Raw genomic sequence first — 26565 nt, forward strand, 5'->3', positions numbered from 1 at the left:
GAAGACAACTTATGTCCAATTGGGGCAAAACGGAACCCATCTGTGGGACAAAACGCCCGGGGCAAAACGGAACCCTGTTCCGTTATGCCCCACACCTAAGGTTCCGTTTTGCCCCATACCCGATTTTTTAGAAATAGGTTGCATGCATAATACATCGTAGCATATAGGCCATGCACTTAATACAGCTCATGGCTAGTACCTTCGTGTTTACAATATACACAATTATTTGGGAATCTGATATTAATGAAGTAAAATTTCAGCGCATTAAACATCTACATATCTTACACCAGACGGGTAGTAATTTTTTTATTCGATCTTGCTCGAATGTCAGTGGATTGTTTTAGATAAAATTTTTGTTGTAAATCCTCGTAGCCATACTTGTGTTCCTCAATATAATTTGCATAGGCGGCAGTATTGCCAAGGCCTATTTTTCCAGGTGGTTCCGTTTTGCCCCGGGGGTCCGTTATGCCCCACCTTCCCCTATATGTGATGTACAAAAACCTGAATATCATAAAGATCAGTATTCGTTTGTGCATATGAACTGCACATTTACGTTGCTAGATATTACTCATTATATATAATGACAAATATTGGTATTATGACAATACGGTATATACATTGTATATAAAACGACTAATAGATCCTACTATCATGGCGTCAGGTCAATGTTCATCATACCCCGTATGTTTCTTAAAATTCATTCATATTTGAGACAAATTGCTGTGCCAATTTTTATTGGTGCACAAGTAGATCCGTGTTTTTTTAATTTTCATTTCCTTTTAATGAAAGAATTAAGGTTTTCCACTGCACGGTGGCCACAAGGGTGATACTAATTTTAATGCTATATTTTCAAAACGAATACGTGCTCCCGGTTGGCTCTATAGCGATTTCACAGAAAAGGTATTTCTAGTGCAATGCAGCGTCGGACTCTAGCTGAGAGCGTAGCCTAAGTCATTCCGGACTCCAAAAGGGCTCTCCATACACAAATGAACAAACACAAAGGAGGTAGTCTCCTCCGTGACCGGCTTGATTTCGATGGAGCGGAACCAAATTGGCTGCGGAGGAGACGGGTCATTTTTCCATGCAAATTTTTCAGTGTCAGCCGCCTGGTAATATCCTCGACATGTATGCGGTGGGTGATTAAATGGTGTGCGCCCTTAATTTCAAGCTATTTCACTGGCTGCTGAATTTGCACGATTTGGCGCGAGTTGACCATTCAGTGCGTTGTTGCTGTCCTGAGATTTTGCCTTTCATCTGTCGACTGTCGTATTCCTGACCAGTCACTTAATCATGTCAAACTTCCTGACAAGAGGAGCTATCAAGGTAATAAGGCCAGGGTTGTTAGGGTTTGCATCTCGGGGTTGTATTTGTCACTTTAGCCATCATCCGTGCAACTTGTCTCAGCCTGGGTGCTGGTGTATTGGGTGAGTCAGTGGTGGCAATGTCATGTGTGTAAGCTTACCTCAATATCAGCGTCATCATCCCTATATCTTCGTGTCAAAAATTGCCGTGATAGTACGGCGAATCCTCTCGGTTTTCAACAGATACGCACGACGATCCATTTTACACAAAAGGTATTAACTATAGACTAGAGATTATCCACTTCACTCATGTGTGACTTCTAAGGCGTATTCCTCATTCAAACCAATTCAATGCACATGATGCACGCCCTCGGAGTTACCTGCATGACTTTGGCGGGTTATTTTGAAACAGTGATGGTTCCACATGCAGGGACTTCTTTTGAAAGTCCTAGTTAAACAAGGTATAGCAGTCATTGATAGGATAATGGATATGCAGCTTATACTTGTAGTAGGTATGCCAGGCAAACACATTTGCTAGTCGGCCAAATTCGCCGACAATGTCAATGCATTTTTACATAGAAATTTAAAACAACTGGCGAAGAAAGAAACCTACATAAATATGTTTTCTATACTTCACTTGACCCAAATATATGATTTTTATGGTGATAAGTCACTTTCACATGTAATTTTAGAGGATTTTGATAGCAGTTCCATTAAAAAAAAGCTGCTATCATCATGAGATTAAGATCTAGAAACACCCCGAAATGCCGTTTTGGGGAATTTTGCTAGCTGAATCTTTTTGACATTGTTTGATGAAAGTCAATCTTTGACAAGATGTAACTTTGCTACGGAAAGTGCTATGAAAAAAAGGTTTTCAGTTTTGGCTTTGTTTACTCAAGGGCTTTAATTTGATATATAAAATGATGCAGTTTGATGGCAAATTTGAATTCACCTAGCATACCTACTTGTAGAACACGGATAACCTCTATTGACAGTTTTTGACTTCTACATAAAGTTATTGGTGTCCAAATTTTAAATTTTTGTACTTTCCTAGGAGATTACACAGTTAAGCCATTCCTGTGGTCACAAGTCATGCAAGTTGGGTGTTGAAGGAGCCCTCTATGATAGGCAACGTGGGCGGACCCGGGGGGCGGACCAAGCACAGTGCTTGGTCCGTTGCTCTTTTTACTAATGTGACCTTCCTGACCAGATCACTCTGCGGTCCAACTCTTTGCTGACAACTGACATTATTTACAGAACCTTCAGCAACGACAAAGACCTACTTCAACATGACCTTGATCAATTTTGAGAGTATGGATAAGCACTGGGAGAATTTGCAACGCAAATTTTGGGTGTAATCATGAATTTTCGGCTCGGCTGCGAATTTAAGATTTTACCAATTAAGATATCCATTTGTTTTATTATACGGTATATAATTATTAAACTTTTAGGCAGACGATGGTGGACGACATTATTCAATGTGGCAACAGCCAAAAGCATAAACAAAACAGACAATATGACGGCAACACTGCCTGCACGTTGGGCCTAATTATTTTTCCCGAGCCAAGATGCGTTTTTAGCTCTATTGGCCCCATTACAGAAAAAAAATGCACAAAATATATTTCCCAGTGCAATGTATACATTTTCACATGAAAATAAATAATTTTAGATTCAAAGAAAAAAAGAAGAAGAAAATTTTTTAATCATTGCCGGGGTTGGGAATCGATCTCGGGACCCTCTGCGTGGGAGGCGATCTCGGGACCCTCTGAGTGGGAGGCGAGACTCTTAACCATTACACCACGCAATCGCATTGGTACACATGGGGAAATTTTCAGTACATATATATCGTAATATATCGTGCGTTATTCATACAAAAAATTAAAAAAAACAGTACTTACAATGAGGTTCATTGTCGAACCTCAACGGATTTAGACTGATAAAATAGTGCTTGATAACATGCATACACTTTTAGAATTATTTGAGACATTTTTGTGTTTACGTGTAAAACCAATGACGACGTCAAAATTCAGTCAATCTTGGCCGCCCCCCCTGCTTTTAGGATAATGTAAAAGAATTCATTTGTATTATTTTTCATTTGCACACAGGAAATTGCAGATGGCCGAGATTATAGCAAACCAGTTTTTCAGCTCTTGGTAAGATATATATATATGCAAACTTAAATTTTAATATAAAATAATGCTATGCAAAAAAGAAAGGCCTGCTTTGATTGAAAAAAAAAGTTAGAAAAGCATAAAGTATGAATTGAATTGCAAAAATATAATCTGGGCAACACCAAGTTCATCATTACACTACAGTTTCTATTTCTGTAGCACTCTTGCTCCCGCCCCCATTTTCCACCAGTAAAATTGCGAAGATTTTCAGGTCTTGTCGTCACATTAAAGGCGAGTGGTTAATCACTCGCCTGCATGATGCTAGCCGAGTGGTCGAATTTTCGAGTGATATTTAATGTCTATGGCGAGTGGAAAAACGCTCACTAGAAATAATGGAGTTCAAACTTGATTTCAAACAGCATCGAGTTCAAACTCAATTTCAAACGGCAAGGCCTGAATTTTTGCCCACCCCCCCTGAAATTCACTGCCCCTCCGAAAAAATATCATGGAGATAGTAAATAGGACTCCTACAAATAAGTACACAATACACATCCTATACATTTAGTACCATGATCATTGAATACTATATATAATACAATTCCAGTGATGCCCTAATGTTTTTGCACTTTAAATTGCTTATGAATAGGCTTTGAAGAAGCTGAGTGCAAATTCCCCTTCAGGTAGTGGTGCAACAGACCGGTATCGTCTCTTGCTATCAGATGGCGTCCATAGCAACTCGGGTAGGTATTGCGCCATCTTACTATACTGCGCCAATAAAGTATCCTTACACTTAGAAAAATAATCATAATTTCAAAACTGAACAATATTGGGGTACATTTGTTTTTTTATAGAAGCACTATGACTATCTTATCCTGCACATTATGACACCACATTGAATCCAATGTGACCTCAAGAAGTAAAGTTACAAGCAATTGAATAGATGAAGGTCCGGTTTTAAAGTGACAAACTGGCCATATGCAAGGCGCAAAAAGATTCCAACAAGTGAAACAAAGAGACAACACAGTTTCTTCAATGAAGCATTATTTAAAGCAGTTTTTATTTCAGTTTTTGCTTAGACTGTACTTTTCATAATTTTCATTTTATTTGTCAGTTCTTTTGTTTCAGTTTTCTTTTGTTCCTTTTGTTTAAATTAAAGGCAAATGCATAAATTAGCCATTCACCACTCTCAAACCAGATGTCTAGTCTGTGGAGTTTTGAATCTAGGCCAGTTTGTCACTTTTAAAACTGGATCTTCGTCTAATCAAATGGTTTTAACTTTGCTTCTTGAAGTCACATTGGATTCAATGTGGTGTCATAATGTGCAGGATTAGATAGTGCATCTATTAAGGTCATGCGGGTATGGGGTATAGGAAAAGGTGGCGGTGTTACATTTTTTTTATTTTTTCCCAAACATTTTTTCTCAAGAATGGATAGGTGTACTGAACTGGTTTTGGAGTGTAAGGATACTTTATTAGCGCAGTATATAATTCACTTTGTTGTATGTATGCATGTTAATGGCTCTGTACACTTTCATCAGTTTTGATCCAAATATTGCCAAATTCATATGGGAGATTGAGAAATAATACGAGGAGTATTATAAACTACAACTTTCTGTTTACTGCCCTCCATAGGCCTACTTCTAAAAGGCTAATGGCAGAAATTTTATCAGCCAAGAAAAACATAGCACAGCAATGGCATATATTGTAACGGAACCCCCAGTAGGCACCTCAGTAGGCCTACTATTTTTAATATTGAAAACCATCATTTAAACTTCGGCAGCACTAATCGTATTTTTATCATATTTTATAATCTTTTCATTTCAATCTTTATTTCATTTGCTTAGGTATCGCGTGCTTGCTTTGCAGGCGCCAAGCGACGTGCATAATCGCTGCGTCCCAAATAGTGCTTAGCGCGATATAGAAAAGAAATGCCGTTGGTGCATCTTGGAGCGGCTGAGTTGCGGCCCAGGCTTTGTACCGGGTGGGCGTGTTTTTCATGTCTTGCAACTCTGCCGTTGGTGCATCTTAGAGCAGCTGAGTTGCGGCCCAGGCTTTGTACCGGTGGGCGTGTTTTTCATGTCTTGCAACTTCGCACTTCGGCACTCGGACATTCTGATAGATTCGCTGATCCTTTTAGGATCAGCTACGTGAAATGTTGTAATAATTCGTAATGATTACGTATTTAATATAATATCTGACTAGAAATGTGCTTTTAATTTACTTATAATTTTGTATACTTTTGGATCACGGAGACTCAGTAAGCGGATTAATTCCGAGTGAGTTCTCGCTTTAAAGGGCGTGATCAGGTTTTTGGCTTTTCTATTTTTAACTTCAGTCAGATAAATAAAATACGCATCGTCGATCAAACATAAATCATTAATTTCTTTAGTTAATTCATCTCATTAATTGTCACGATTTTCTAATCAATACGTCGGCCTTTTAATAAATAAATAATATAATAAATGTATTTGAGAGATCGGCGATAGAGTCCGATACTCTAATTTTCGCATCAATTTGAGCGTGGGAATTTACAGCGATCAGCTGTTCATTTGTAAACAAACCCACGATGATTTTATAAGTGAAGCTTTTATGCCGATGCACTCGTGACTTTTACAGGATGAAGTGACTGGTTTTAGTGATTAAATAATGTCGTTATTTTGCTGATAATTTCAGTAATGAGATTGGAATTGTAAACTTGATACGTGAATATTGAATATATTGTTGTGCATTGTGAAGCTTACAGTTTATGCTGGGAAACCAGTACAATATAATATTGATAATTTTATATGTTGTCATGAGTCACTTTTATTGATCTCATTTCTTTAATTAAGTTACTTAAATTAATTAATTCACAATCCGTGGCAAATCACAATCAATCTTACAACCATTTCATAATTAACGACGACCAGGTATTTATGCTATTCATGATCCTGACATTTAGGCCTATAATTCACATCGATCCTTTGGGACTTTCACGCTACCATATTTAGTCCATATTTATATTTGTAGGCCAAGGCACATCCGTTTCAATATTCACACATGAATTGAAGTTTTACCCAGTGTACACAAGGTGGTTTTTTTTCGGGGGTGGGGGGTCACTTCTGGACCGAAACCGAAAAACCTTCAAAATTCCCCTTCTGCCACAAATAACATGGCAGAGTGATGAAATGTGCACCACAGGCTAGTTACCGCAAACGTTCGCCTAATGGTGCACCTGGGCTCCTTTCTTTGCCTTGGGGTAATTTTCATGTGTTAAAATAGAGAGCTCCCTCCTCTGAAATCCATCTAGAATTAAAGTTCCGTGCCTGTATTTGTTGGTGGGAATTTTATGGGAGGGCACTTTTAGGGTGTGTGTAAATTCCCACAAATGTCAAGGAAGCCCATAGCCCCATTAGGCGAACATTTACGGTAGTTTATTATTCAACAAAGCTCACATGTACTTTGGAAATATTTGGGATTTGAATTTTAAAATCAAAAGTATGTTTTGACAATTTTGGAATGTTCAATTGTTCATGAATTAATGAATCAATCCCTTCCATTAGCCTTTTAGAAGTATGGAGGGCGCAAATAGAAAGGGCATACAATACTACATTTTTAACAATGTTGATATCGAAAACCAAGCTTATTTTACTTGTGCACTTCGCAATAATTAGCGATGGAATTTGTAGATCAACTGAATGGTTCTTGTCAGCAGTGTTGCATTATCCGCTTGCATTACTTGATTTTTGTTTAGTATACTTCACTTTTTACATGGTATAGTGTATGGCATAAAATTGCTACACATTTCCAAAATTGTGTGGCAAAGTGATCAAAATTATGCGTAGCATTTGCTCCATGATACGGCTATAATAGGCAACGCTGGTGGCGTGCAGGTTCGACCTCTTTCGAGGTTTCGAGCAAAAAATGGGATGAATTTGCCACATGTAAGTATCAAATTTGGCCCAGAAATAATCATCGGAAAAATGAAAGTTATACCTCATCTTAAAGGTAAAGGCTTATATATTACTACTTTCCCATCGTTATATTTATAGTCTTAATCAGATTTTTACTGGAAGCCTATGACTTGGGTGCCCGTTTTCACCATTCGCTATTTTATTTTTGGACCGTTGATATCATACCATAATCATACTTCACACCGATTTCTCTACCAAATTATAGGCATGTGTCAAACATTCCACAATTACATTCTTGCTATCAAATTTTGGTATATGGACCTCCAAAATATAATTTACAAGTTCTAGAAAACGTAAATTTTCAGTGCTCTACACTTGGCCAAAAGCTTATTCATTAAAATTCTTCTATTTTCATTGTTGACCCATATTTTAAACTAGCTGCAATATATCACTGAATCCTACGTAAGGGATCTGGAATGAGCGTTTCGACAGTATTTTTTATGGAACATGAGAGCACCTCAGACGTATCGAATTGCATTCTGAATACGAAGCATGTCTTTCTGATATCAAATAATTTTCATTTTTTGAAAATCACGATATAATACAAATTTTTTGTTATATAACAGTCCTCGAAGTAAATTTTATAAATCTAATGATATATTCTTAAAGTGTATGTAGCTGGGAGGAAAAGCCGACGATCAATTGAAAATTTTGACCTTTCATATTGAAGATATGGATTTTTTCCCAAAAAGACCTAATTTTTTGTGTGTTTTGGGAAAAAAATCCATATCTTCAATACGAAAGGTCAAAATTTTCAATTGATCGTCAGCTTTTCATCCCACCTACATACACGTTAAGTATAAATCATCAGATTGATAAAGTTTACTTTGAGTACTGTTAAATATAAAAAATATCAATTTTTAATGATTTGCCATAAAATGTGTACTAGTATTACATTGCAAATTTCAAAAAATCAAAATTATTTGATGACATTCTTCGTATTCAGAATGCAATTCGATATGTCTGATGTGCTCTAATGTCCCACAATAAATACTGTCCAAACGTTCATACCCCTTGCCTTAAAGGGGGATAACCCTATTGGTTTTGGATATGGATTGTCTTTAAAATTACATAATAATATCAAATATCGCCCCCTTTATGCTGCTTTGTGAAAAAACGAGAGCATTTCAGCGTAAATGTGAATAAATAGCCAAATTTGCAATCCAATACCTTGGTATACGTGAATTGCATTCTGGGCAGGCAAGCAACAACAACAATTCCCGACGAATGCTGACATGCTGTACAATGCCCGGCCCGTATTGAACAGAAAATATTTGTGTTTTTTTCAGTACCGTTTCAGAAAAAATGGAAACAAAATATATTTCCCTTGCAATATGTACATTTCAAATGAATATTAAAAAGTTTGGGTTAAAAATGGAGAGGAAAAAAAACTTCTGATACCGGGTTTTGGACCGGGTACCTCGCGGGTAACAGCATAATGCGCTAACCAATTGAGCTAAATCGCCCACGATGTCCATTGTGGAATTTAATTATTAAATACGCCACACCGTCTCCTCAGCAGTTAGTGTGGTTCGCTTTTTTCACAGAATGTGTATAACGTGAAACCAAAGTAGCTGTTGAGGAGACTGTTGATTCGCAATTAATTCCCTCCCCAGAAATCCGAAGTAATTTTTTGTATTTACAAACTGGTAGCCTGTAAAAACCGCTGTGTTTCATGATTTCTCCGAAATACATCGACTTGGAGCGTCAAATTTCAGGATAGTAATGAGAAAAATAGTATCTATTATGTGATACCAAAACCTCATCAACAATGAAAAAAAATCGGGGATGATGCTGTCGATCGGGTTACGGACCTTTAAGCCATAGGTACAAAGTTTGTATGTCTAAGCTACAGCAGTGATGAAAAATAGTGACATTTCTTGCCACCATTCTGCCAAATCACACACTTTTTCAAAAGCTTCTGTTTCAATCATTTTTGTGATTCAAGTACCTGTTTTACAATTATGTGTTGAATCAGTTCTAAGTTTACCATCTCAATTGTACTCACCATTTATATCCCAAGCTAAATGTATACATCCTTTATATTATATCCAAATTCAGGTTCAAGAACAGGCAAAATAGACCAAATCTCAAATGTCTCCAGTCATATAAAAAGCTGAAGCAGGACTGGTGTTATATTTATTGTCTGAATATATTGATATTTATGGATTTTCTCTGCCTTGTGATTAATACATATTATCAATGAGAAGGGATTTTTATGCCCTCACCTAGCAACGGTAAACAACATAAATGTAGGGCAAAAATGAATACACTAAATCATTTTTAAAAGCACTTTTAGGCACAAATTTGGCAATTTGAATATGGTCATTTTCACAGTAAAGGGTGTAACTTTTGATTTTTAGGGTCAACATTTCAAACCACTTAAATATGTTTCTGTTTACTGAAATCATGCATAGAAGCAACTTAAATTTCAGTAAAATAATGTTTCAAGGCTTAAACCTTTTGATTTCTAATAACAAATTTGACATTTCCATAACATTTTGGTTAAAATCTAAGAAAAAAATGTATTTTACATAAGCTCAGAAAATTATGACATGAAAGCTGGAATACATGTGAAATCCCATTCCAAAGTAAGTCAACAGATATAAGTTACATTTTAGACCATGTTTTGCTATGTTTGTAATTGCAGTTTTGAAAATTTTTAACATCAAGTGTCATTTACAATGGAAATTTCCTAACCTTAAACATATTTTTCAAGTTTTAATTGGGTTCCTAAAATAATTTGAATGTCTAACTTCATGTACAAATACTACTTAATGACAGGATCCTCCCAGCCAAGTTTCACAGGAATTGGAGTTATTTTTTAGAATTGGCAATTCAAGCGATTTGTGTTTCGGAGGCTTCAGTTAACAACACAGGTGATCATAAAAGTAAAATATTTGGCTAAATACTACAAGTTGACATGAAAAAATAGGTAAAAAATATCACAATTACCAATTTTCATGCTTTGCTTCTAAGTATTGAATTTCAGTTGTGACAAAAATTAAATTATCACAGCAAGTCATTTTTTTGTTTCGGAGGCTTCATGTTAAAACAATGGTTAAACATTGCAGAAGTAGTTTTTTTGAAAACAACACTGTTGGGATCATCTCTAAGCTGTTATTTTCTTGTGTGTATTGAATCAATGATTCTATGCGGCAGATATTGTAGATTTATCACATGTTAATTTTTTCACCCATTTGTTAAGTGACAGGCTTTTTTGGGTATCAGTATATTTTTCAAACATTAACCATAATATCAACAATTTTTTTAATTTATGACATTCTGCACATATCAAGTAACAATTACAATGCAGATATCAGTATGAAACACACCAATTTAGATATGCATAGATAAGATGATAATTAATCTTATTGTTGTTTCGGAGGCTTCATTTGTTTCGGAGGCTTCAATTGTTAACGGAAAGTTTGTATTGGGTCCCATTTTCAAATGGTGATATATATCTCCACGATTTAAAAACAAGTGACTTGAGGATCGACTTTGCTACATTTTGATAAATAGATTGGATGAGCTCTTTTATTTATATTTGCCCAAGCTTGCTGAACAGTTTTTTTCGGAGGCTTCAAAAATGTTAACGGAAAATCGGCTCTTTGAAGTCAAGATTTTATAAAAATTTTAAAAGCTTGCAAATCGACTAATTTTTGTTACCCATTTCAAGTTAAGATATCAACTGTTCAGTCTGCCGCCTGGACAACCAATTCTTTAGAAATGCTTAGTCGCGCTAAAAGTCGATCGATACATGTAAAAATCAGCACAATTCAGAGATACACCTTTTTGCTATGAAATTAATTTTCTCGGTCAAATATAAAGCAATATTTTTTTTTCTTCAGTAATGTCAGTTAAAAACTTGGTGCTTGGATATACATTTTTTTATATATCCTGGTGTTAAAATTAAGCATCAAATTGTGTCTTTTAGTGTGATATTTTTGATTTTTATAGGCCTTGAATTAAGCCTGCAGCTTTTTTACGGAATTCATGTTTTAGCGTCTCAAACTAACATAGTTTGCTAAAGAAAGATATTTCCCACCTCTGTAAAGCACATCGTGTGGGTCTATATGTTATAGTTTTGTCAGAATTTCCGTTTTGTTTTACCCTTTTTCCATTCAGTCTCCGAAAATGTCAAACTAAGTAAAAGTAGGCAATGGTGAGTACTTTATCTCGAGAGCAACCAGCAGAAATAGTCGATATTTCCTTTGTTGTTATCCAGGTCAATTTTTCATTGAAAGCAAATTGCCCGACCAGCGATTAAATCCCCAATTGGGTGTTCTGGTTAAACATGATCAGTAGGGCGCTATAGGTCTGGGAATTTCTTTGCTATATTGAAGTTCTGGCAACACTATAGCCATGCCGGTATTCCTATTAAACCCAGGGATATCGATCCACAATGCTAGTACTAGCCTTTAGATTTCACGTGTTGATTTAGAAATTTTTTCAGCTCACAGTGAAAGATGGTGAAATCAAAACGGAAATTCTGACAAAACTATGATATATAGCTCACGGTGATGTGCTTTAGAAAGTTGGGGAAAATCCTTCATTAGCGAACTATATTACTTTGAAAAGCTAAAAGGTTGATCCAAGAAAAAGCTCATGGGCCGAGCTGAAGCCTATAAAAATCGAATATCTTACACTAAATGACTGAATTTCAGGCCTAAGTTTAACACCAGGATTTAAAAAAAAAATCAGTATCAAGCATTATAGTTTTTCCAGCCATTTACTGAAAAAATGAAAATTATTGCTTTTCATTTGGCGGAGAAAAAAAAATTTTACACTGAAAAGGTGTAACTCAAAATTTTGCTCATTTCAACACCAATTTCGATCGTTTGTATTGCCTCATTAAATGACTGAGTGAGCCTTGCAGAACAAAAGAATCGGTTGTGCAGGTACCTGACTGTGTTATGAATCAAGAAGAAGTGAAGAAATAACCAAGAATTATGAACCAAAGCTATACCCACAAAGTTTGTTAACAATTGTTAACAGAAAATGAAGCCTCCGAAACGACAAATAGCGAAGTCAGGTTCTCAAAAATACAGGGCTGTTCAAAATTAAATCTAATGTGGCAGTGCTTACTGAACATATGACCGTACTTTCAGGATAAGAAAGTTATCCATGAACTGAAGAAAACACAGGGTTTTACAAAAATGTTAATGTTTTTTATAGTTTTTCAAAATGGCAATATTAAGTACATTTAAGCCTGCTAAAACTAAACACAGTAACTCCCAAAGATGATTATGCTACCCAAGGTAGCTGCTAACTAGATGACTTATGTGGCCAAAAATCATGGAATTCTGTGGCTTTATTTGAACACTACGGATCAAAATGTTAAAAATCCAAAGTTACACCCTTTACTGTGAAAATTACCATATCTGAAGTGTTGAATACATTGAAAGTCCCGGCACTCGCACCCACACAAACCGATATAAAGTTGATATTGTAATTTAGTGATTTGACATTGGTCTACCTCTCTGTAGCTATGCTGGCTGTCCAGTTAAACAAGCTTATCGACGACAGCACAATGGAGTTATTCAGTGTAATCCAGTTGGATAGATTTGTGTGTAACCCTCTGCCAGATAACAGGTTAGTAAACACAATTCAAGCTCAAATTTTTGTGTTGTGGGGATGTTAAATACATTTAGGAAATTAAAATCAGCTGTTTTTTTTGTGAAAAAGAAAAAAAAACCAGAACCACTTGAAAGGTCTGTTTTCCTGTAGAACAGGCTGTTTCTGTCACCAAAAGGCTATATGTAAACTATTTAACCCTAACACCGAACCCTGCTTTTTGATATCGGAAGTCAAAGAAGATCCGAAAAAGTCAAGAAGAAGAAGAATTTTTGACTTGGCACCCCTGGGATTCGAACCTTTGACCCCCCGCATGCCAACCACACGATCGCGGACCAGTAGCTGCACAGGTTATTGCTGCCCGGCCAGCAATTCCGTGCGCATAAAACACTTAGGGTGATTGCGTCATTGCAGACCCTGTGTCGTGGTATTTTGTGGTATTCACTGGTGTTAGGGTTAATGTAAGCAAAAATCCTACACACCGGTGCTTAACCAAATAATGCACTTCGAAATTGAATGAAATACTGATCCAGTGTGGATCACAGCTACTACTGACAGAAAAAACAACCAGATTGTTGAACAACCGCCATGTTTAAGAAATTTCTATAAGAGAAATACTAAGAGTGTTAATTTTGTGAATCATCTTGCTTTCAGGTTGGTCATGATCCTGTAGACAATGGTAGAGTTGAAAGAATGAGTACCTCATGTCCCAGAAACATAATTTAAATAAGACCTATACTACATGATGATATCAAAAACTCAATTTTCAAAATTAGTGACTTAGTCTGGTTTTGTGTGAGCGGGTCACATATGTACAAACTGATCAAAAGCAAACAGATTGTTCAATTGTTAAACATCCTCCATTAAAGAAAATTTTCTGAAATATTTAAAATGTGAATCCTTGCTTTCAGGCGTGTCATGATTGTGTTAGAAGTTAGCATTCTACAGCCAGGTAGTCACGTACGCAACAAAATTGGCAACCCGGTATCTCTAGCAGCAAGCGCATTGTTGACAAATCAACAACAAATAGGTGGGTATATACACATCAGTAGGGATTAAACTTTAAGGTAGGCGAGTGTGATCGCAAACCTAAACCCATTCCTAAACTCCTTACTGAGTGCAATTTAATAGCACACCTGACAGCCCACTTTAACATTTCCAGAAGTGTGATTTGTAGCATGTGTTAATGTTTCAAAACTCAACCCCTGCATCAGTGTCATACATGGAGGCTCAACTGAAGTTACATTGCATCGCTTGGTGATTGCGATGTCGCTTTTGCATTTATGCTAATCACATCGATACAGTGGCATAGCCAGGATTTTTCAGGGGGTGAAGGGGCAATGCAACTTGAACTTTCAAGGGGGACAAATTTCAGTGGTCAAAAATGTGCTACAAAGGGCATACAAATTTTTAATAACAAGGGTCACCAGCATCCAACAGGGGGGCAGGACTTCTCACAGTGAGGGTAGCTGCCTCCCTCCCCCGGGCTCCCTCCCCCTGCTACACCACTCCGACCATAGCGATTGCAGATGACAATCAAAATATTTAAAATGGAACAAAATACATTAATACAAAATACATATGGCAATATAATATATACTTGGTCCGCCTTATAATTTGCGAAGACTTTGAGATTTGCGTAATGTGTGACTAGTGTAGGCTTATGAATTTATGCAAGCTTAAGTTGGGACTTTATTGATGCACAGTAATTTTTGTCAATTACAAGTAGAGGTACCACTGAATTACTGGGATAAATACTTTATAAAATGGTAGGAATGTGGTAACCAGCATGTTTTATAATTCTTTTGTGCTAGGAGGACCTTCTGTCGTTGCACAGAGACCAGCTTGGATGCAGCAATCAAGAGGTTTTCTAGGTAAGATTTTTGCCTTTGTAAAACTCATTCCATGAAAAAAAGGGGGTCAAAATTTGATGAAAATTGTCACAAATGGGCTAAAAAGTACAAAAGGGGCATAAAAATCTTAAATAACCAGGGTCGCCAGCATCCTGCAAGGGGAAAAGACTTCTCACATTGGGGTTGCTGCCTCTCTCTTCCCCCTCCCTGGCTACACCACTGCGGCGAGAGTGATTGCAGACGGCGATCAAAATATTAAAAGAGACAAAATACATAGAAGTGCATAGACATTGAAATATTCACATATTTTAAATATACTTTGTCCGCCTATAATTTGCGAAGACTTTGCGATTTGCGTAATGTGTGACTAGTGTAGGCTTATGGATTTATGCAAGCTTAAGTTGGGTCTTTATTGATGCACAGCAATGTCAATTACAACTAGAGGTACCACTGAATTACTGGGATAAACACTTTATAAATGGTAGAAATGTGGTAACTGGCATGTTTTTATAATTCTTTGTGTTCAATTTCTAGGAGGACCTTCTGTCGTTGCACCAGTTGGAATGCAGCAATCAAGTGGTTTTCTGGGTAAGATTTCTGCATTTGTAATACTTGGCCCATGAAAAAAGGGGGTCAAAATTTGATGAAAATGATCAAAGATATGCTAAAAAGTACAAAAGGGGCATAAAAATCTACATAACCAGGGTCACCAGCATCCTGCAAGGGGGAGAGACTTCTCACATTGGGGTTGCTGCCTCTCTTCCCCCCTCCCTGGCTACACCACTGCGGCGATAGTGATTGCGAACGACAATCAAAATACAAAAGTGGAACAAAATACATGAATACAAAATATGTATAGAAAGGCATAGACATTGAAATAGTCACATGCCTTAAATATACTTGGTTCGCCTTATAATTTGCAAAGACTTTGATTTGCATAATGCATGACTGGTGTACATGTGATTTATGCAAGCTCTTAAGTTGGGACTTTATTGATGCACAGTAATTTTTGTCAATTACAAGTATAGGTAACGCTGAGTTTTGGCACCGGGATAAACACTTTATAAATGGTAGAAATGTGGTAACTGGCATGTTTTGTAATTCTTTGTGTTCATTTTCTAGGAGGACCTTCTGTCGTTGCACAGAGACCAGCTGGAATGCAGCAATCAAGGGGTAAGATTTCTGCATTTGTAAAACCAGAGAAGATGTAATAAAGAGGAGGGTCAACAGAATTATATCCTTGAGATAATCCCGTAGGTAATCCTGTCGCATCTATTCATAGTCCTTTATTCTCAAGTAGTTAAACATCCACTTGAAATATCCTATGATGTTATGTGTGTGACCGCCCATGGTTGACCGATTTTCACTTCAGAATTGGAAATATTTCCAATGTTTCTATAGAGAATTTGTTGAAAAGTATGAAGCGCGTGTGTTAAGGACCTGCTGCTTGGATGGAATACCACATGTGGATAATACAAGAAAGAAATCGAGTGCTGTAAAATTTCCCCCAAATCCGCCCTTTTTTGTAAATATATACATTTCTAAAGAAGAAATTTTAGGATTTTTTAGAGAGGTGACGATTGTTGATCATTTCTATTTTATTATTTTATGTATTTTCCTGTCATTTCCTGAAAACCTAATAAAGATATTCTGATAATTGAAAACGTTCTTTATCATAAATAATAGAGGCTGAAAGTGGCAACAAGCAGCAAAAATTATAATTTGCCATGGAACTTCAGTCATATTTTATCCAAAATCTGACAAGATGACAGGGTCTGCATGCATGGTGTGCATGGCATGATGACATGCACACACTGACCTATCCCTAAAAGCAGTTAGCTGCAACTTGTGTATCACACCCATCCCGGGTTCAAACCCCATTGTGGTATTCTATTGTAAAGCAGCTAAATAGGGTGATTCATCATTTACTTTGAATGAGCGGTCTCACACATATTTTGTTTGAGGATAGCTTGTTCAACCTCCTCTTTATTACATCTTCTCTGGTAAAACTCATTGTATTTTCAAGAGCAACAAACATCAAACTTATGCTTTAGTTATGAAAAAAATAAGGGAAATGAATTTTTTTTTACATTTCCTAAATTGGTGTATTTTAGCTTAGGGGGTGATATCTCACATGTATGTGCCTTGGTTAGTTTGCCATTTTAAAGCCATATTGTAACATTTGCTGAGGATGCCCTTAATATTTTTCAAAATTCTGTTTTTTACAGTACAGTAATGTACTCTACCACGCATACCAACATACCGTGCAAAAAAAAAAAAAAATGCTGTAGTTTTCTTTGACTCTTTGATGCGTTTTATATTTACATTACACTCCTTGTCCAGAATTTTGGAATTTTGGCCCCATGTGGGGCTTATGTTATCATCCAGATGGTTGTTTGTTTGCCTGGCTGATTGGCTGCCCATCTGTTTGGCTGTTCAGGCGGAAGCAATTCATTTATCCACTGTGCAGCTCAAACATAATAACTTCAAGCGTGGCATGGTGATGGGAAATCGTGACCTGGTGTGCTGTATAGTTTTGTCATTTTGTGTCATGTTATTTTCATATTTATTAATATTAATGAGCTGATTTGCATATGTTGCCTACATTTTAATCCCGGGATTTTCATTAATCCAATCTTTTGCAAAGACAGATCAACTTCAATGTTGTTTGAAAATCAAATGCATTTATGTGACAAGCGACATCACGCCTGGGAGCAGTGTCTTAGATATCCATCCGTCTGCCCATCATTTTAGCTGAGGAATTTGCTCCTGGGACGGGCAAAATGAATCTTGATGTTAAAGTACAGAATACAGTAGTCTTGGTTAAGGGATTATTAATGTTTCCTCTAAAATTTGCCCAGCAGCAACATGTTGATCAGAAATTGGCACAGAGGGAAAAAAATCTAAAAAGAAGGGCTTATAAGACATTGAAATATCCACATGCTTTATACTTTGTTTGGCTTATAATTTGCGAAAACTTTACGTAATGTGTGACTGGTGTGCATGTATATGCTTATGTGGATTTTATGTAAGCGTAAGTTGTAACTATTGACGCACAGTAACTTTTGCCAATTACAAGTATATGAAGAGATTTGTTTCAAAACCCCTTACATCCACTTTTGGCTGAAATTGAGTTATTGACATGACATTATAGTGTGGGTAAAAATACACATTTTGGTGGTTGTTTGACCTTCATACCACTTTCCCTTACGAAGATATGGTATATTTCCCGTTTGGGAAATCTTAGGGAATTTCCGGAAATCTGAACTTAAAATGAATATAAAATTTTAGGAAAATAATAAGTAAATGAGATAATTCAATTTTTCTTTTTGAAAAAAGTTACATAAAGTAGTGCAAACAAATGGGTTCAAATTTGATTGCAAAGGTGGTTTCTAGAAAAGGGATAAATTTATTTTGTTGCAAAACCCCTTACATCCACAAAAGGTGCCATATTAAAAAAATAATAAATTGGTGCAAAACTATTCGTTTAGTTTCTATTCATCAACACTTGATCCGAACTCAAATTGAATTAAATCGAGCAAGTAATACTTTTACAGCAATTAAAAAAAGCTGTTTTTCTCAAAAAGTCAAAAGTGGATGTGTAAGGGGTTTTGAAACAAAGCTCTTCATATGTAACACTGAGTTTTGCCACCGCGATAAATACTTAATAAATGGTAGAAATGTAGTAATGCATGTTTTATAATTATTTGTGTTCATTATCTAGGAGGATCTATGGTCTTTAGACTAGCTGGAATGCAGCAGCCAAGTGGTTTAGGGGTAAGATTTCTGCATTTGTAAAACTCAGTCTATGAAAAAAAATAGGGAAATGTCAATTTTATTGAATTTTTTTTTTTACATTTCCTAGATTGATGTATTTGGAAAATGACACCACTCTGAAAAATTAAAGACTGGTGGTTTGTCCTGTCAACCAGTACTGCGCTGGTCAGCAACCAATCACGCCGCACCTTTGCCCTGATGTCAGACACAAACTAGTCTTTTTAAATTTGGGGGGCTCTCAGGTTTGGTTATGGGTTATGGCGCTGAGAATTGAAGTAGATCCATCCATATACCAATATTCCAAGAACTAAATTACTTAAACTCACAATTTTCTACCAAATTTAATGCAACGTTTTTACAATTTACCTCAAAGATTTTGACAACTTTGGGGGCAAAATTGGGCTGTTTTTTGAAGAAAAAAAATGGGAATAATTTGAAAAATTACCCATACATATACCAAAATTGGTCTTGAAAAAGAGGTCACTGATATACCAAATGACCCAAAATGAGACCCATGGTCATGTCGCAAAGTACATCCCGGTATGGTCATTTGTGACTGGACACCGCGAATCAGCCGTAAAGTCGGCCCCGGTCAATTTGGTTTGATTTCGTGTGTAGAAAATATATATCATAGGCTTTAAAATGGTATATCATTTGACTTCAAACGATATCCAGAAGCGGGGTTATGGTTTGTTGAACTCTATTCCTTCAACAAAATTGTATCTTTTATCGGTTCTACATGTGTCTCTATTTCCACATTTCTGGTAATAAATATCAAACAGTCATAATTGGCGGTCATTTCAAATCATCCCCAAGTCAACGAGGTTCAGAAATATCCTCTCATTGTTCATTGTTGATTATACATACCTAGACAAAGTACAATGCTTTGTTATCTACCACTTGAACAGGATTTAGCAAACAAAGACAAGAAATATTCTATACATTGTAGAAATAGGTAGAAGCTTATTATCCTCTTCAGCAATAGTATTATTGATTTAAACAGTGTTTGATGAGATACTTGTCGCACTGAATTGTGATAGCTATGAATACGACCTTCACACATATTTTATACTGTAACTCGGAATACAATTTCCCGAGTTTACGGCGCATTCGTAGTGTCCACTCACATTTGTACTGAGTACCCCCCCTGAAATTTTCACTGTTTTTTTAGAACCTACAAACAAATTACTATATAAAAGTATATTATTACAATTAAACATGAAATTACAAATGGAAACATAACATGCATAGGCAGATATACCAGAGAAAAAACTCAGAAAAAACCTGCCTGTGCATCCGGAGTTTTTCAGGTATGTCCTGAGTTTTTTCTCTGGTATATCTGCCTATGCATGTTATGTTTCCATTAGTAATTTCAAGTTTAATTGTGCTACTGTATATTGATATATTAAGAATAACGATTAAGCATCATTAATATCATATGATCTCATGCACTAGTTTGTAATGTTTAAATGTTTCCATGTTCCAGTGTATGATGCGTAAGCCTCTTCCCTTGTTTGTATAATATTATTGTTGACATGATTGAACTTGTGCTTTCTTTTCAGCTCATAAAGTGGCTTCAGGTGGGCATATGTCACAGAAGAGTAGCCTCCTACAAGACATGTCTCAACAGCTTACGTGCAGCATATGCCTGGATCACTACACAATTCCTAAAACTGTCACCCCATGCTTACATACATTTTGCCAACAATGCCTCCAAGAAACTATAGACACTACTGCTACATCTAGTGGGCCTATAGGAAAGTTTCCATGCCCAAAATGTCGAGGAAATATTGAGTTTGATTGTCCAGATTTACCAACGAAGAAAAACGCAGCAGAAAAACAATTTCAAACAAATTTTGACATTCAAAGTCAACTAGAAATTATCAAAAGCAAGATCACAAGTGGATGCTCCAAACACGAAGGTGAAATGCTGATATTTTTCTGCCGGTCTTGTGATCAACTCATCTGCTCTTTGTGTCTTGGGGAGAAGCATCGGTACTGCAAGTTTATTACTGTTAAAGAAGAAGCGGAGTGTATTCGTGCTGAAGTTGAAAGTGAGCACAAGAAAGTTGATAAAGAAGAGCTGTTGTCACAACATAGAAGATATTTAGCAGAACTTGAGAACAGTTATAAAAATGCTGATACCATAATTGCATGCCTTGATGCTTACAAAGCTGATATAAAAGATTTCATGTGTGAAGTAAAGCAGAAGAAACAAACCTCAGAAATAAATATCAAGGGCGTCCAAGAGTATCCAGACAAGTATGCAAGACTAATTCAACTTGTGAGCGGAACAGATGACTTGAAACTTTTACTAGAAAGAGAGACTGTGTCAAATTTACGTCAAGAACTGAGGAGGGCCAATGATTATGCGCCTACCACTCCAACGCTACCTTCTGAGGATCGCTTAGCTGAAACGCTTGAGTGCTTATCAGGCAGTGTGAAAAAAATGATACAAAAACTAGAGCTTAAAAAGGTAAAAGAACTTTTTAAATATTTTTAAAAGATGCTTGTCTTTGCCCACTTTCAGCAATTCATTAAGAGACTGGGTTGGTAATCATGTTTTCTCCCAACCACATAATTATTATTATTATTAATCAGCACTTATATGGCGCTCTAAACAATAGCTCAGCGCCTCGCAGTGTCTCACATATGTGACGTGTCTTGTCAAAATCAGACACTTTTGGGCAGGTTATAAATGTTGAGGTTTTTACATATATCTTAATATAAAGATATTTTGCTCCATAACACCATTTTCCCTAATGAAATCGGACATTCCTAAGCGAAGATAATGAGTTCGTAAGTTATGGTATTATAACTGCCGTCAGTAGTAAAGGACATATTTTGAGGGTATTATGGCAGTGGGGATGGGCACCCATGGCATTATGTCATGGGTTAATTTGAGGGCTGGCTGCCCCATCCTAAAGGTCCACTTCAAGTTCCACCTTTTGCTATAAAAAGGAAAATAAAAGGTCCACATTTTTTGGTGATAAGGCCTTCAATAAGTCCAAAAACGACAATTTTCAGGGGTTTAGACAAGTGCACTTTTTGGATGTCAAGCACCCCCACCCCCAAATCAATCCTGCGTACAGGCCTTGTTATCTTCTGTTATGAATGTTCATAAGTGCATTAAAGTTTTGTGTATAGAAATAATTGTGTTGATGTCTTAAAAGACAAAAAAAACTTGTCCAAGCTGTACCAGCTTGCTTGGACTAATTGTGGCTGTTTTAGTGGTGCCCTGAAAAGTGTGAAATTTAAAAGTTGTAAATTCACAAATATTTGCTTGATTTTCAGGTTGCGGAACTGAAGAAACAGAGTAAGGCAGCTGCAGACAAGAAACCAAAGGGTAAGTTCATAAAACCCAATAAAAATTTGTTTAGAAAAAGGGGTTGTGGGACTTGCTGTAAAAAATACATCTCCAGACCTAAAACTTCCTCTTTTCAGCTGATTTCCTCTTTTTTTATTCCTGAAATTTATGCGCTTTCTTTTATTTTCAGCCCAATTTGAGCCATTTCACCCCAATTTACGGGGCTTTTTTTAAAGCATTTTTTTGAGCATTTTCAGGTTTTTTCCTCTTTTTTTTTTATAAAGACCCTGTTTCAGGTCTGCATCTCTGTGCATTAAAGTGTAGGGTACCATCGTGTATTGGTCATGTAATCTCATTTTGAACCAGTTTAGCATTAAAATGGCACATTTTCATGTGCTTCGTGTGCATTTGTCTCAGTAAGGTCATCCTGGTAAGGTCAGTGAAATTGTGCCCACTTTGGAAAATTTGCCCGGTACACAGCATGCAAATTATAAGTTTTGTTACGTAACAGCATTTAATTATGCCTTGGGTGACGCCATATTTGTCATATGAAATTTTGGTCACTGGAAAAGTTTGGGAAGTCTTGAATTGTCCAATAGAGCTTGGAACTTGTAATTAACTAAAAGAAAAAAGGAAGGAAGGTTTAATTTCAAACTCTAATGTTGACCCGCAGGTCAAATTGCTAGAATTTTACATTAAACACACCTAAACAGACACAATGCAATTTGCAGGCAGCAGCTTAATCAGCACCAATATTGCAACATTGAAATAAACAACTATACAAACATCCAATCCAACCCAACCCCATCCCCTAGTAGGCAATGAGGATAAAGTGCCTTGCCCAAGGACACAACACGTTAGCACGAAGGGCTCGAACTCGCAACCTATGGATTATGAGTTGGCGCCTTATCCACTCGACCACACGTGCTCCCAACTGTGACAATTGGTATTGAGATTTTGAGATAATTGTATGATCAAGGGAACAACCCAAAAGTTTGATGACATCCTATAAATGAAAGTGCTTTTGTTAGGCGGCTGACCCCCTCCCCTCCCTCTAAAGTAAGTTTAAAATGTTGAGAATTTCCCGGGGGTACTCAGTACAAATGACCATACGGGACGTGCATAAACATGGGTAGCATTTTCAGCCTTCTGGTATATCAATGACCCTTTTTCAAAGCCTATTTTGGTATATGAATGGGTCCTTTTTTCAAAATTTTCTCAATTTTTTCGGAAAACAGCCCAATTTTTCCTTAATCTAGCCAAAATTTTCAAAATTTTCCCAAAATTTCCCCAAAATTTGTAAAAACTAAGACAATTTTGGGTAAATTCGGCCGAAAATTTTGACTTTTGATATATCAATGGGTCCAAATTTCTTGAAAAATTGGTATATTTATGGGTCTACTTCCAAAATCTCAGCGGCACGTCCCTACCAAAACCAAACTTGAGTACCCCCCCCGGTAGAATTTCAACCCAAAAGATCACATTTGACCGATATTTTACAAAATATCATACTTTTTGGCCCCCTTCACATACCCCACTCCCCCCCCAACGAAAGGACTTATACGTGTATAGGACATCATCAAACTTTTGGTTTGTTCCCTAAGATATCTGTTTGTTATTTATGAGATCTACAATGTACGTACGTGTGTGTAGTCCTAAATAACATACTGACATAATGTGTTTGTTTGTGCAGATGATCAAGGTTTTGATTTGATTTATTGATATGATAATCCAGGCAAGCATAGGCGTAAAAAGCAGAAAAGAGACGAATCAGTTGCCAAGTCATGGGTCTTATTGGACATCAAGCCACGGGATGACAAGACCGATCTTGGCGCACTAGAGCTTGTGAGAACTATCGTAATGGATGGTCTAGTATGGAGAAATTGTAAGTACACTGACACCCAATGGACTGAAGCTTTTATTCATCTATTTTGTCTGCTTAGAGCGGTGACATATTACTATGTTGCCAATCAATATTCATGAACTGTGGATTTTGTTCATTTGAAACAATTTCTATGTAAAATGATGGTCTTGTACTCACATTGTAGTGATATTTCAGTTTCACCACTTCACTAGTGGTTTCATCAGACTGGCAACTCATCACATCAGGGTGTTTCCTCTTATGGGCACCAGGTGAGCCGTCAGAGGGTGTGATAAGTTGGTCAGTGAGAAATTCAAAGGCATGGTTGTAGTCCCCTATATATAGAGGGCTTTTCTGAGCGAGTCTCCCGTTTGTTTAAAAACAGGATTTTCTACTGCCATGGAACCACACCGTACTAAAAACAAACTTCTCCCTCAACAAAAAGTGGAGGCCGTTTACGAGATCCCCTGTGGTGACTGCTCCAGTTCGTACATTGGTGAAACTGGCTGTCCTTTTGGCATTCAACTTGCATATATAGACAAGACATCGCATATCATGTGAAAAGTCCCACGGCAGTATATACCATGCGAAGTGTGGAGGATGTTTTTGTAAGCACCATCTTGCATTTTTAAATGCAGTGAAAATGTTAAAAAATTAAAATTGTTTATAAATTGCTTAAAAGTGAAGGATAAGTCATTCAAATTGTCATTTGGTATTTTTGAAATGAAAAATTTGGCAAAATTAAAGAAAACAGCAGTATTGATGAAGTTGAAGCCCCATTCGAATACATGTAGCTAATTTAGATACTGTCAGTATCTAAATTACAGTTTCATATAAATTCCTTATTTTTGTCTTAAATACACGGCTTTCGGCTGTACCGCTAGCAGGCTATGTTTACATATTTATGGAAATGACAAAGGTACCAAATTCTGAATTTTGATGATTTCTCGATCGTCCGATGAGCAAATCACTGAATGGGCCTTTAAGTAAGATGTATTATCATGTTGCATTGTTACACATTCTTTCTTCACAGCCAATCTTATCCCAATCGGTGATGGAATGAAGAAGTTGCAAATTCAATGTGAGGTGGAAGATGACAAGGTGAGTATGTACATTGTAATATTGTCAATGGCATGGGGCATTTATCACTACTGGACTAGCTTCATAAAAAGAAAGTCCAGTAGATCTACTGGACTAGCTTCATAAAAAGTAAGTCCAGTAGATCTACTGGACTAGCTGTAAGTCCAGTAGATCTACTGGACTAGCTTCATAAAAAGTAAGTCCAGTAGATCTACTGGACTAGCTTCATAAAAAGTTAGCCCAGTAGATCAGATTACATCTCAAATACATAAGTTGTTACTATCTGGATAAATGATAATCTAAACAATAATATATTTAAAGCCATATTATAACATTTGCTGAGGAAAACACCCTAAAAAATTTTCAAGTCTGGTTTTTACACGATTGTAATGTACTTTAGTCAATAAAGATACTCTGCAAAAATCAAGACTTTAGTGCTGCAGTTCAACGAAGGAACCGGCATTTTATTATTACGATGGAAATATTAATCGAACACATATACACAGTATATTGTACACGGCGTGCGGGATACACATAATACACATCCAGAGGATCGTACCGTATTGAAACCGCGGGAGTAACTTGCATGGGCACTAGTAGTAAATTCCAATTTTCTATGCTTTACCTCACTTGTTCGGCTCAAAATTAAAAGGGGACATATCTGACAGTAAAAGCTAACATTTTGTGGAAAATAAATACTAATCTAATTTTACAGAAATGTTATAATATGGCTTTAAAGCAGCATAATAATTATATCAGACTAACCTCTTTAAATATGCAAATAGGGGCCTACTCGAGTTATTTATTGTGTATCATTTCCTGGGTCATTTAATATGTAAGTACTCAATAGAACATTGGATTGTGATTAGATACAAATTTATGTAGGTTCACATAATTGACACTCATGGTGTTCCTATTAATCAATTTGTGTTTTCTGTGCGGGTTTTGTTTCATTTTTAGGTCAGCACTGACGAACTAAAAAACAGCATCACTGCTTTTGAAGACTTCGTACAGTCTGTAGACATTGTTGCCATCGACAAGATGTAAACCGGACCAATACAGGAATTGTGCCAACTGATTCAGACCAGGCACACAATAATAGCAAGACCTGTTTACTCAATGGCTCTTCCAGTTGAAATCCATACTCCCCTATGAAAGATATTACCTTAATCTGCCACACAGGGAATGTAGATTTCAAATAGAGTCGCCAATTTCAAATCGAGTCAACCATTCAGGTACCCACATTTGAAATCCTCACCCCCTGTGTGGAAGATTAAGGTCATATCAAACATATGGGGTGTATGAATTTCAACTGGAACAGCCCAATGATAGATTTCTTGACACTTGGGTAGAGCAATATTATTGGATTATCCGGAACTACCTGCAAACAAAGTGCAAAATGAACTTGATCAACTTTGGCTTATAATTGGTGAAAATTATTTGGTTTATGTTACGCATGTGTCAATGAAGTCCCAACTTATGCTCGCTTAAATTCACATAAGCAAGCGGCAGCCACACAACTAGCTGAAGTACTGCGTTCACACCATTCTATATCTATATTCTACATGTATATTAATACATGATTTTACAAGTCTCCATTTTTGTTGTCAATTATAAGCCGAACAAGGTTGTAACTGGTACTGTATTTCAGAACAAAATCTTTGGTGACACAATCAATCAAGATGACTGAAATTGATCAAATTTGAGATAATTTAAAGATGTGTTGAAATACATTTCTCTGTTGAT

The 26565-nt window shown here is 36.6% G+C and overlaps 1 protein-coding gene across 2 annotated transcripts; it reads left to right on the top strand.

The window, feature by feature from the left end:
• Positions 1-1267: 1267 nt before the first annotated feature.
• On the top strand, positions 1268-25928 carry LOC140171414 (uncharacterized). Of its 2 annotated transcripts, XM_072194670.1 has the most exons (13): positions 1268-1323; positions 3407-3454; positions 4059-4152; positions 12854-12959; positions 13853-13971; positions 14756-14815; positions 15329-15382; positions 15917-15967; positions 20134-21047; positions 21866-21917; positions 23614-23763; positions 24773-24840; positions 25780-25928. In XM_072194670.1, exons 1-13 carry the CDS (start codon positions 1291-1293, stop codon positions 25864-25866), a joined length of 1836 nt encoding a protein of 611 aa, XP_072050771.1. In that variant the 5' UTR covers positions 1268-1290; the 3' UTR covers positions 25867-25928. The 2 variants fall into 2 exon arrangements, with proteins under 2 accessions (XP_072050771.1, XP_072050772.1); XM_072194671.1 differs by lacking the exon at positions 15329-15382.
• The last annotated feature ends 637 nt before the right edge of the window (positions 25929-26565 follow it).

Source organism: Amphiura filiformis, chromosome 15 (assembly GCF_039555335.1).
Source record: "Amphiura filiformis chromosome 15, Afil_fr2py, whole genome shotgun sequence".
NCBI lineage: Eukaryota > Metazoa > Echinodermata > Ophiuroidea > Amphilepidida > Amphiuridae > Amphiura > Amphiura filiformis.

Bases quoted from the DNA above. Each gene is read 5' to 3' on its own strand.
- LOC140171414 (XM_072194670.1), top strand. From the start codon at position 1,291: ATGTCAAACTTCCTGACAAGAGGAGCTATCAAG. The intron at 1,324-3,406 runs GTAATAAGGCCA...ATTTGCACACAG, and splicing joins TGACAAGAGGAGCTATCAAG to GAAATTGCAGATGGCCGAGA. The intron at 21,918-23,613 runs GTAAGTTCATAA...ATGATAATCCAG, and splicing joins TGCAGACAAGAAACCAAAGG to GCAAGCATAGGCGTAAAAAG.